The 12,717-nt window shown below is 38.4% G+C and overlaps 1 protein-coding gene across 2 annotated transcripts in view; it reads left to right on the top strand.

The window, feature by feature from the left end:
• The window catches only part of pabpc1l (poly(A) binding protein, cytoplasmic 1-like), a 136,856-nt gene that overhangs the window by 42,024 nt on the left and 82,115 nt on the right, over positions 1-12,717 (top strand). For both annotated transcript variants that reach the window (XM_067412520.1, XM_067412521.1), the window contains exons 2-5: positions 6,773-6,979; positions 8,646-8,839; positions 9,240-9,355; positions 10,327-10,466. In XM_067412520.1, coding sequence (XP_067268621.1) covers positions 6,787-6,979; positions 8,646-8,839; positions 9,240-9,355; positions 10,327-10,466 — 643 coding nt within the window. In that variant the 5' untranslated portion in view covers positions 6,773-6,786. The remainder of the gene's footprint in view (positions 1-6,772; positions 6,980-8,645; positions 8,840-9,239; positions 9,356-10,326; positions 10,467-12,717) is intronic.

The raw sequence follows: 12,717 nt of genomic DNA, 5'->3' as shown, positions 1-12,717 counted from the left end.
ACACAGAGGCAGCAAGATCACAACAAAGCTTGATGCGTGCCAGAACTATGTTATTTAAGATACATTTCTATTTCTTGGGACAGGAGCTGTTGTAGCTGTCCTGCTGCAAGTCTGTGCAGTGTGCACTCTTTACAGTGTCTGAGCGCTGCTCAAACAATTGACTCCTCATTGATTGAATTGTGGCAAAGACCACATTACACTTTGGAAAAAACAGGAATTCTTTTACCGTGATGTTGAGGAGCCATTGGTTTGAAAGAATGCTGATGAAAATCGGCCAAAAGGGGCTTTAGGTAGCTTAGGAATTTGTAAGGAAAGTTTTTTAGCATTGTAGCATAGCTTCAAGCAGCGTGTGGAGCCATGTTGACAGCGTGGGTAGAAAAAGTGACCTGCCAGAATGCTGCAAACTTTGTCAAGGAACATTGGTGAGTTGACTGGCTATTTATGTGATCCTCTACTTGAGCTGATTGGTAGACATGATGATTACTGATTGTTGACAGCTGGTTGGAATGACATCATGATTAGGTAGATCATTTGCACGTGCTTCTCCCGAACTTAGTTTTTTAAGAAACATCATTTAAAGAATTGTGCATATGTGCATTGCCCCACTTCTTTACCCCACACACCCCTCACTGAAAACAGTGAGCCAATGGAGTAAGGGCAGAGGAAGTTTAAATATCCTTTCTAGTCATTTTTTTCATCTGGTAATGCCACTGTATTTTAAATATAAATTGTTTGTAATCGAGCAGAGACTTAGGGTTTTTAATGGGTTACGTTGTAGCATGCTTGTTTTTATTAAATATATGTAAATTAGCCTATAGACTGCATGATAATTTCACCGTATTATGTACTGCCATGTGACCCGCGCAATGAGGAACACTGCTCCACGTGAAACTTTGTTCTTTCAACCTTTTACCATCGATTTTTTTTTTTTTTTTTTTTTTTTTTTTTTTTTTTTTTTTTTTTTTTAATATGTGCGAGGAAGGGAAGAGCAAGATAGTTTGAAGATAATGAGTGCACGCACGTGGCACTGCTACTCTGTGTGGGAAACGCACTGGAGATGTACACACACCTAAACCGCAGCCAGGTGATCGCTGAATAAAACTCCCACAAATACCACAGAAAAATGTTGCATTACTTAATCCTATGACTGGTGTTCGTAACAGCTACTGAATGCATACGGATAGCCTACAACTTGGCTATTTACAGTTTCATAGACGAGCATTCGCGGTTTTCATTTCGACGCACAAACTTGCTTAGCTATAGTTGCAAGCACAATAGAGTAATGTTTTTCATTTTCAAAGTGTATGAGAATGTTTCAGCTGTCAAACAGTTAAACGATCCTTTGAAAGATTTACCATTGTCTAGATCCAAACTCAGCAAAAAAAGAAACGTCCCTTATTCAGGACTGTGTATTTCAACAATAATGTTGTAAAAATCAAAATAACTTTACAGATCTTCATTGTAAGGGTTTAAACATTGTAAGGGTTTTTTCCATGCATGTTAATGCACTGTGAGACGCCTAAGACAGCGCTACAGAGAGACAGGAAGAACAGCTGATCATCGAAGTTTATCGTTGAAGGAATGAGCGTTATACTGAGGCCTGTACCCTGGAGTGGAATCGATTCGGAGGTGGGGGGTCTGTAATGGTCTGGGACGGTATATCACATCACCATCAGACTGAGCTTGTTGTCATTGCAGCCAATCTCAATGCCTTATGGTACAGGGAAGACATCCTCCTCCCTCATGTGGTACCCTCTATGCATGCTCATCCAGACATGATCCTCCAGCAGGACAATGCCACCAGCCATACTGCTCGTTCTGTGCGTGAGTTTCTGCATGACAGCAATGTTAGTGTTCTGCCATGGCCAGCGAAGAGTCCAGATCTCAATCCCATTGAGCATGTCTGGGACCTGTTGGATTGCAGGGTGAGGGCTAGGGCCATTCCCCCCAGAAATGTCCAAGAACTTGCAAGTGCCTTGGTGGAAGAGTAGGGTAACATCTCACAGCAAGAATTGACAAATCTGGTCCAGTCCATGAGGAGGAGATGCACTGCAGTTCTTCAAGCAGCTGGTGGCCACACCAGATACTGACTGGTACTTTCGATTTTGAGCCTCCCTTCATTCAGGGACACATTATTCTATTTCTGTTAGTCACATGTCTGTGAAACATTTTTAGTTTATGTCTTATGGTGTTGACTCTTTTAGTGCTCATACAAATATTTACATGCATTAAGGTTACTGAAAGTAAAAACAGTTGAAAGTAAGAGGACGTTTCTTTTTTTGCTGAGTTTAGATATTGCAGCACTCTTATAGTGGGGAGGGGCAGTGCATAAACTGCACATCTCCAGCAGCACAGAGCTGCCTGTGTGGATGTCTGTCTGTAAACAATGCCAGAAAAAAATATTGGTGAACACCGCAAACTTGTATCGGACGATACACGTTAAAAGCACAAATATCGGCCCGATATATCGGTCAATTCCCTAGAGGAAACTGTTGATAACACTTCATCCTCAATAAAGGCTGGAGAGTATTTTGAAGGCCTGTAAATAACGATAAGTAGGATGCGTGGAGTACCTTTTAACACAATACCCAGATATTCAAGAGACAAATAGTCACTTGCTTGCAATGATAGACATCTTTAAAAAGAGCAGCAACACCTCCAACTCTCCTAACCGCTCTGCAGACACTTATAAAAGTAAAGTTAAGGGGGGCTTTTTCATTGAGGACTGTTGCACTGCAGTTTTCTTATAGCCACATTTCATTTAGAAGCAAAAAATCTAGGTTGTTTGTGGTTAAGTAATTTACTAGATATGATTTGTTCTTAGTGTTACTTCAGTGATTTAGCATTAAGCTTTGTATTTAAACTGGGTCATTAATGTAGTAGAAATGTGAAATTTTGAAATTGGTGCCTTCTAGACTAAGAAATTATGGAAAATACATTTGTCTCATGGGGATGAAGACGACAATTCCCAGAATTCACTTGCTTCGCTGCCCTACAATACATGTAAGCGGTGCTATGCTGAGCAATGTAAGTGTTTTAACTTCTTGCGTTTAGTATTTAATTGTAGTGTCTATTATTCTCCAACTCAGTTACAGTAATACAGTAGTGGAACAGGGATTGAGAAGGAGACAGACACATGGAGTTCCCACTTGTTCTGTAAACATTTGATAAAGTTACTGTTAACATAGCGTGGACCTAAAACGCATCACTGAGAGCTGGAATCAGTTATTTTTGGGGCATCTACAACAGATAGAAGAGGGTGTGGGCCCTGGCATTGTAATCAAAGAAATATCGCGGGAAGAGGGGAAGGGTAAGCTGTTTGAGTGTGATTTTAATCTGGTTTTCTCTGAGAAGCTCAAAAGTGGGGATGCTGGAGAGAGGAATAACTTGTCTGGTGATGGGGGCTGTTGCTCTGGTGTTTTCAGAAGCTGAAATATGTTTTCGTCATCCAGGTCATGGATTAACTTTCATCCATCTTAATGTTCAGACCAGTCATAAAGCGTAACAGTTCACCAGTCTGACCCCCGACGACACCCCCAAAGTTTTTTTTGCAGCCATGTATTAAGCCCAAGCAAACATGGTAATCTATTTGTTCCTCTTGCTGGCAGTAGTCCACTGATGAACAGCTGCACTTTCAGTTTTCGAAGTCTTTCAAAAAGTTAATTGAAATGAGTTCTGACTGCTCTGAATATCGTTCTTCCCCACATGAATAATAAGCCGATTTCCCGTCATGTTTCATCAGAATGTTCTGAATATCCCTGTTTACATTAGAAACCGTTGCTTGTGGAAAGCAGCACGTAATTGCGTCCCTGCTGCTAATGTTTCTGACTGTGGTGTCACCCACATCAGAGGCCTGGGCTCGGCTGCGCTCTGAGCTGAGGGCCGCTGTCTGCTCGACTTTGAGCGCCTGTTAACAACATTGTTAGCTGTGGGCTGATTCAATCTGTGTTCGATCACATTCAACAAGTTTGGAGATTTCTCACCCACATTCATTAAAGGGTTAGTTCACCCAAAAATTAAAATTTGATGTTTATCTGCTTACCCCCAGTGCATCTAGTGCATGTAGGTGTCTGTATTTCTTTAGTAGAACACAAATGAAGATTTTTAACTCCAACCGTTGCTGTGGGCCAATCATATCATGCACGTCATTGGGTAATGTTAACAGTTCTATGAGAGCAAAAAAAAAAAAACATGCTTGGACAACATGCACAAAAAGACCCTGTGGCTCATGACGACACATTGATATCTTAAGACACAAAACGATCAGTTTGTGTGAGAAATCAAGCCGTATTTTATTTATTTATTTATTTATTTTATTTTATTTTTTTATAATATTTATTTTAATTTATTTTTTTACCTCAAATACAGTGGCGCCTCCAGAAATTTTTCATAGGGGTGGCCAGATGGGGCCACTTAAAATCTTGGGGTGGCACACCAAAACTAGAAACCATAATTTCAGAATTTTATTCTACTGGTGTAGTAAACCGGCCTGTATAGTCTATTATTTATGTTACTGAGTATGGAAATACACCATAGTTTATTAATAAGTCTATTAGTTTATGAGGCTCTTCAGTTCAATTTATCCAGTACCAAAATAATAATACTCTTTATTTTCCAAGTTCATAAATGATTTTCAAAACTTATTTGGATAAAAAACAACATACACACAAAATGACTTATTTTCAATATTATATATATATCATTTTGTGTGTATGTTTGTGTATGTGTATATATATATATATATATATATATATATATATATATATATATATATATATATATATATATATATATATATATATATATATATATATATATATATATATATATATATATATATATATATATATATATATCTATATCTCACTCACATATATATACATACATATATATACATACATATATATACATACATATATATACATACATATATATACATACATATATATATGTGTGTGTGTGTGTATGTATATACACACACACACACACACACACACACACACACACACACACACACACACACACACACACACACACACACACACATACACACACACACACACACACACACACACACACACACACACACACACACACACACACACACACACACACACACACATATATATATATATATATATATATATATATATATATATAATGTAATTATTTGTCCCATTTTAATCTAAATATTTTTTAAATGTTAAACTGCTAAATGATAAATTGATAACATTAATTAGGCTATAATCTATTAATTAACCGTTCTAATGTCTAGAAAAATAAGTCTACCAAGCTCTGATAATGTATGGAATATTATATGAATATATTATCCATTAAAAAACCAATAGGCCTACCTTTAGTTCACGGATGTGTCTTTCATCGCATGCTTTAAGTCAGACAGTCTGAGACACTGAAATGCTTCTCTGCAAAGGGTGCAGTTTGTCTTAGGTTCATCTTAAGTTACTGGACAGACCCACTCATGATACATTTTTTTTTTCTATTCAGCCCTATATCTGAAAATCCTCTTGCGTTCAAACTGTGGACGCGAGCTCGACATGTTTTAAAAAAAAACGCGCAAGTTTCCAGCGCATGTTCTCGAGACTCCATTGCTATGGCAGCAAAGCGCGGCTAAAACGCAATCTTGCATCGCGTCCCGTATTGGTTTGATACGGGACGCGTCATTTTGCTTGTGGAACAATTCTAAATATTGGGAACAATTCTAAATATTGATTGGGACTAGTACCTAACGTCCCCCCCTAAACCTACGCCATGGCCAGTGGGGTGGCCAGGGGTTGGCCAGGGGTGGCCACGGCCACCCCGGGCCACCCCCTGGTGGCGCCACTGCTCAAATACAACGCTATATCCAACAGCCTAGGAAGCGCTTCACTTCCGATAAGGTCAATATACACGCTCTGGCATTGTGTACATGTAAAGAGATCACTTCCGGTATACATGAGCTGGCGTAGTTTACGCCAGAAGTGAATCGCATACATGACGCCAGAGCGTACGAGATTCACTTCTTGTGAATTGGAGTAAACTATGCCTTTTGTAATTTCTCAGCTGTTAGATAAGCCCCTTTCACACTGCGATTCCGGCAAATACGCGGATAATACGACCCGGCATTTGTTTCCGAGCTGCTAGATTTGGTCCATTCACACTGCCAGCGAAATACCGTAATATGTATGCTTTCACACACAACCCGTAACGGTCCCGGATCGAGTTGACACGTGACATCCGGCTGTGACGTATAATGGCGAGCGATCTCAGCTTCAGCGCGGAGAGTAAGGAGCTCCGTGGTCTCGACTTGCGTCCAGTTTGCACACATTTCTGCTTGTTTAATTTGTTTTTTTTGTATATGAACACTCTCTGTGTTTAAAACACTGACTAGCTCTTCTTTCACTGCAGGGTTCTGTTATTGAAAAAACAAGCTCTAGGAGTCGCACGATAACTATGTACACATTGCAGCATTAGTTTTGGCTTTTGTTCACACAGCGCTTGTCCCGGATCGAACCCCGCAATGTTACTAGGTCCACGACCTGGGTTCAATTCGGTAATCAATTCCGGGACGTGGTTGCTTTCACACAGAAGGCGACCGGGCAATGTTCCGGGAATATTGCGGGTCCGACGTGCAGTGTGAAAGGGCCTATACAGTAACAAGCAACAGACAAACTTAGAAGAACCATTTAATCGGCTGCATAATATTAAAATTTATCAGCCAATAGGAACATACTGTGAAAAAACACATTTTTGTAATAAAGCACTCTTTTTGCAGAGAGCTTATGAAGGATGAATAGCAGTGGACCAGCATACCCGTTAGCCTCTCTGTATGTGGGTGACCTTCATCCTGATGTCACTGAGGCCATGCTGTACCAGAAATTTTCTCCTGCTGGTCAGATTATGTCCATCCGTGTGTGCCGTGATGTAATTACACGGCGATCACTTGGATATGCATACATCAACTTCCAGCAGCCTGCTGATGGTGAGAGCACTCTTACCAGGGTTTTGCACCATTCATAATTGAATTAACAATCCTTTTTAATTGCAATTTTGTTCTGGTATTTAGTGACCAAGAAGATTTGTATTAAGTTGAATTCAAGGGTCATAAAATGTAGTCATAGTTTATGAAATTCATTTTTTTAAAAGTATACTTTAAGTGATTTATTAAAGAAATTATTTTAGGGTGCGTTCACACTTGTCATGTTTGGTTCGATTAAAACGAACCCTGGTGCGATTGCTTGTTTAGTGCGGTTCATTTGAACATATGTGAACGCTGCCATCCGAACCCTGGTGCGCACCAAACAAGCGGACTGAGACCGCTAAAAAGATGGGTCTCGGTCCACTTCCAAACGAACTCTGGTGAGGTTTGATTGATATATGAACGCAACATGGACAAAAGACATGTAAACAGACCAAAAACTGGACGTAATGTCACAAGATGTGACGCATAGTCAGCTGATTTGAAGACGCGGAAAGATCAGTGTAGCCAAAATGAATACCTAAATTTTTGTGTATGCACAAAAAGCATACCTGGTTCTTCTCATGAAAGGACCCCTGTTGCCCATTAGTCGGTACAGACAACAGAACTGCGCCGTCTCTTTTGTATAAGAGACGGCTGTCTCTTTTCTGCATACAACGGAGGAAATACTTTTATGAGCTCTTCATGAGTTCTCAACGGGTAAAAATAATGCCATATGTACACGCATAAAATGATCGCGTTTAATCCAGCACACAGTGTTGTTTTGAACATTTTATGAGCTCTTCATGAGTTCTCAGCTGGTAAAAATAATGCCATATGTAGCCTATATGCCTAAAATGATCACGTTTAATCCAGCCCACAGCATTGTTTTGAATGTTTTGAACATTTTATGAGCTCTTCATAAGTTCTCAGCTGGGAAAAATAATGCCTTATGTACACGCATTAAATGATCGCGTTTAATCCAGTACTGTTTTGAATGTTTTGTTTTGCATTGTTTTGAATGTTCAGTAGGCAAGCTCCTACGTCATATAAGCCGACCAATCAGGTTGTGACCGTCTCCCTATGCCTTTGGTTCGGTAACTTTTAGGTTCGCTGTTAAAAATGCCAGTGTGAATGCTAAGCAGACCAGGACTATATGTTTTATTTTTTGTTCCGGACCAAACTAACCGAACTACCGAACTACAAGTGTGAACGCACCCTTAAAAACGCTACTCTTGTTCTCTCTCTCTCTCTCTCTCTCTCTCTCTCTCTCTCTCTCTCTCTCTCTCTCTCTCTCTCTCTCTCTCTCTCTCTCTCTCTCTGTCTCTCTCTGTCTCTCTCTGTCTCTCTCTGTCTCTCTCTGTCTCTCTCTGTCTCTCTCTGTCTGTCTCTGTCTCTGTCTCTGTCTCTGTCTCTGTCTCTGTCTCTGTCTCTGTCTCTGTCTCTGTCTCTGTCTCTGTCTCTGTCTCTCTCTCTGTCTCTCTCTCTCTCTGTCTCTCTCTCTCTCAAGTCCCATTTGCTCACCAAGGCTGCATCAAATGATTGGTTATTTTTGTGTGTGTATGTAATTATTCTCTCAAATCATGTCTGTTCACTTTTTAAGTTCTCTTTAGAAGTCAGCTGATTCCAAATGTATTATTATAAAATGAAACATGTATGATATATTAAGGTGCATGTATTTATATTTAAGCGGAATGTGCCCTTGACACAATGAACTATGAAGTCATCAAGGGTCGTCCAATCAGGATAATGTGGTCACAGCGAGATCCAGGTTTGAGAAAATCTGGTGTGGGAAACATCTTCATCAAGAACATGGATGAGTCTATTGACAACAAGGCTCTCTATGACACCTTTTCTGCTTTTGGTAACATCTTGTCATGTAAGGTACATCCTGTTTCATCACTGTGTTTATCGGAATTAAGGCACCAAATTCCCCCCACAGTAAACAGTTAATTCACTCCAAGAACAAAAACTATAACTATATAACTATACTATAAATATAACTAGGTTGGCATCCACACTAGCGGATAACTTTAATATAAGTGTGCATTACAGTTTGTCATTGATTTTAGAGGCTCAAGCTCTAGAAGTATTGAATCTGATTGACTGTCAAATTTTCTAACATTCATCAAGTGGAAAAAACATGTTCTGAAAGGGATGCTGTTATCTTTATAGCTGTGGTGTGGACTCAGGTTTTCTTTTACATTTTAGAATTATTTTAGAACTGTCTTTATTATTATCAAAGGTTTTGTCCTTATGCCTTAACAGTTATTTTTAATTCTAGGTGGTTTGTGATGAGAATGGCTCAAAGGGTTATGGTTTTGTGCACTTTGAGACCCAAGAAGCTGCCAACAGAGCCATTGAGACAATGAACGGCATGCTTTTAAATGATCGCAAAGTGTAAGTATTGACAATGCGATTTGTCGTACAACATTTACTTACAGCAGTGGTTCTCACCCAGAATTTAAAAGTATAACCCAAAATTCCGAGTTGAGTTGGGACATTTTGTTTTTTAATATACATTTCTCTTGAACCTTTCTTTAATTGAAAAAAGTGCAAATAAAAAACAAATCTCCTTTCTATAGTCAAATTAGTTGGTTTTGTAAATGGTTTTTTTTTTTGGAATGGTCCACAATTAGTAATTAATTGGTGAGGGCTCAACCAAAGGCTCCGTCTTTGCCAGCAAACTTGGGTGATGACTCAATCTATCTTTTCAAAAGGCCGCCCTTTGTATTCATCTTGCGCAGAAAGTGTAATGTTTTATAGCAGTCACAATTTGGATAAATATAGGTTAAATAATTTAACAATTTTTTTAAATATTTACAAATATACTTTATATTTCGATTATATTTTTACAAATATACTTTCTTTTGTTTTTCTTCAATGAAAGGTTAGATTTGTATAAACAAGATCTAATTTTAAATTTAAATGCATTAATGCCCTAAATTGTTTTCATGGATCATGAAGTTGTTTGTGATGAATAAGATGAATAACCTTACAATGAATAAGTTTGTGAACAAGTTGCTTTGCAATAATTACTTCTGGAATCCCAGAATACCTTAGCATATGTGTGATATGCTGAATTATTATTATTACTACTTTTATTTATTTATTTATGTTAGACAACAGGGGCTTATGAGTTAAAAAAGAAAAAAGAAAAGAAAAAGGTGAAAATCACTGCTTTAAGTTTTTTTTTTTTTTGTGTGTGTGACCCAAATACCCCCTCCTCTTTATTTGTGCTTTGAATTGCCAGAGTCCTTGCCAGCTAGCCATGTTTTCAGTTTATGCATGAAAATCAGAGCTCAAAAAGGTATATACTTTATTTGCTAGTGGAGAAATGTTTGCCAGTAAAAATGAACCTGCATTTACAGGTTTGTGGGGCATTTTAAGTCTCGTAAGGAGCGTGAGGCAGAGTTGGGAGTTAAAGCCATGGAGTTCACCAATGTGTATATTAAGAACTTTGGTGAAGATATTGACAGTGAGAGACTGAAGAGCATCTTCAATGAATTTGGTAAGCAATTTTATAAAGGAATTTTTAATCTAACTTCATGGATCATATGTATATATAGCAGAGGCCAGCTAGTCACTGTGCAAGTAAACCTCACTCCTCTCACCTCAAGAGACACACTAGCGACTTGCGCTAGAGGTTGCAGCCTTTAGCCAACTTGTTAGAGCACCGACAACAATGCACTACTTGGAGCAGGTGGTTCAAACAGGAGGGGTTACATATAAAGCGGTGTAAAATTTAAGTGTCAAAATTCTAAATAATTTTAGTCTTATTCCTAGACTTAATAATGATTTAATTAATGTATCTGCTCCTAAAAAAAAATTCTATAAAAGATATGTTGGAGTTATATGAAGACAGGGATTTGATGAAACCATACAAGCTTAAATTTGCAGAATATTCTTTTTGTAACTAACCTAGTAAGAAATGAATAACTTCCCCCAGTTTTACAAATCAATGCTTTTAAATGCAAAAGTGAAAAAAGAGAAAAGTTTAATATATTAATATAATCACTTTTGTTTTTCATGTTAGGGCAGGGAATCTTTTACCAGCTCACGATTTAATTTGTTTCCGATTTTTGAGGCCACGATTCGATACATAATCGATTTTCGATTCAAAAAGATTTCCGATTCAAAACGATTCGATTTTGAAAATATCAAAATTAAATCCGCACCTGCCCAGACCCGTTAATATTTGGCCCGTTACCCGACCCGTGCCCGCGATTAAATCGCACACGCTAAAATCATTCAAATTAAAATGCTTTATTTTTTTATCTTGCACCTCTCTCAACATCAACAGCGTCGTGAGTGGGCTAATGAAAGAGGCTCTGCCTTTAAAGACTCGTTGTCAACAATTTCATATACTCCACTCACCAACTTTACGTTTACTTAACATTTAACCTTTATTACAATCACGAAATGTATGTCGAAAGTGCTATATTCATTGCTACTCCTGCAACGCTCGTTCCATCTGGGCTACGAGAGGCACAGAAGTTAAACCGTCGTAGTGGTGGTGACGTGATGGTCAAATGGCATATCGTTGTTGCGTTTAATGGTAATTTGGACAAATTGTAATAAGTATGTTCGAGGGGAAAGAAGGAGGCAGAACATTTAGAAGACTTTAACCAAACAAAACGAAAGTAACGTGGGCAGCCTCTCACGGACAAGTGCCCCAGACACTCACACATAATAAAACGTAAACACAACTCAATGTCAAATCCAGGTGTGGCGATCTCTCGTCCTTCTATGCCTCCTAGCTCCCTCAGAGGACTCGAGACCAGTGTGGCTCGCAGGTAATGCTCATTCGCCATCACGCCTCGGTCTCGCTCGCTCTCTTGCTCGTCCACCTCGCCACAGAAATATTGCACACATTTTTCATGCGTGCTTCTACCCGCCTGCACGGAATTTAATTATCCGCCCGCATCCCCACCCGTGATTTTTATAAATGTCACAATCCACCCGTTTTAGCCACTTTTATGCCGTTGCAGGACTTTACGTCGCGTAGGCTAGTTACAAAATGGAGGCGAACAGCCAGCTGATTTTATTAATTTATTAAATCGATTCTTGGACATTTCAGATCGATTCTGAATCGTTGCAAATGAGAATCTAGATTCTTCTGTGAATCTTTTTTTTTTTTTTTTTTTTTTTTTAAGGCACACCCCTATCAGATGTACTTAAAAACATACTAAAAGTTTGCCAAAGTTTGACTCCAAGAAAGTCCCCATTTTCAAAATGATGACCGTCAGGTCCTTAAAATGACCATTACTCATTTGTATTCCTCCTAGACTAGGAATAATGGTGCCTGATGCATGTTTTGGTCATGTAATATTCTAATTACTGCATGATGGATAAGTGATTAGAAGTACAAATATATATTAAGGCAATTGGTTACAAGCATATTTATACCAAAAATAAGTACAATTCCTATTAAGTAATTGCATATTTCTCCTTTCTCATATCGTTTTGCCTACACCGCAAACTCCACACTCAAGTGTGTTAAAATAACATTGAAGCAGTGTTAAAGTTAATGAGATAATTAAATGAATGAGTGGTGATTGACAATTAGTGATGAACACCTGCTGTTAACAAGTAGATTAGCTTTTGACTTTTACTTTTAAAACATAATTATTTTTCCTGGCTGCTCTGTGTTTAAAAAAATACAAACTTGTTGTGGCAAAGAAAGAACAGAGAATGTCTTTTAGGTGTTATATTTTGATAGTGGCATAATCATCATGTATTTAACCTGTTAACCGTCACAA

Source organism: Pseudorasbora parva, chromosome 13 (assembly GCF_024679245.1).
Source record: "Pseudorasbora parva isolate DD20220531a chromosome 13, ASM2467924v1, whole genome shotgun sequence".
Lineage (NCBI taxonomy): Eukaryota > Metazoa > Chordata > Actinopteri > Cypriniformes > Gobionidae > Pseudorasbora > Pseudorasbora parva.
This window is presented reverse-complemented; position numbering and strand designations above follow the sequence as displayed.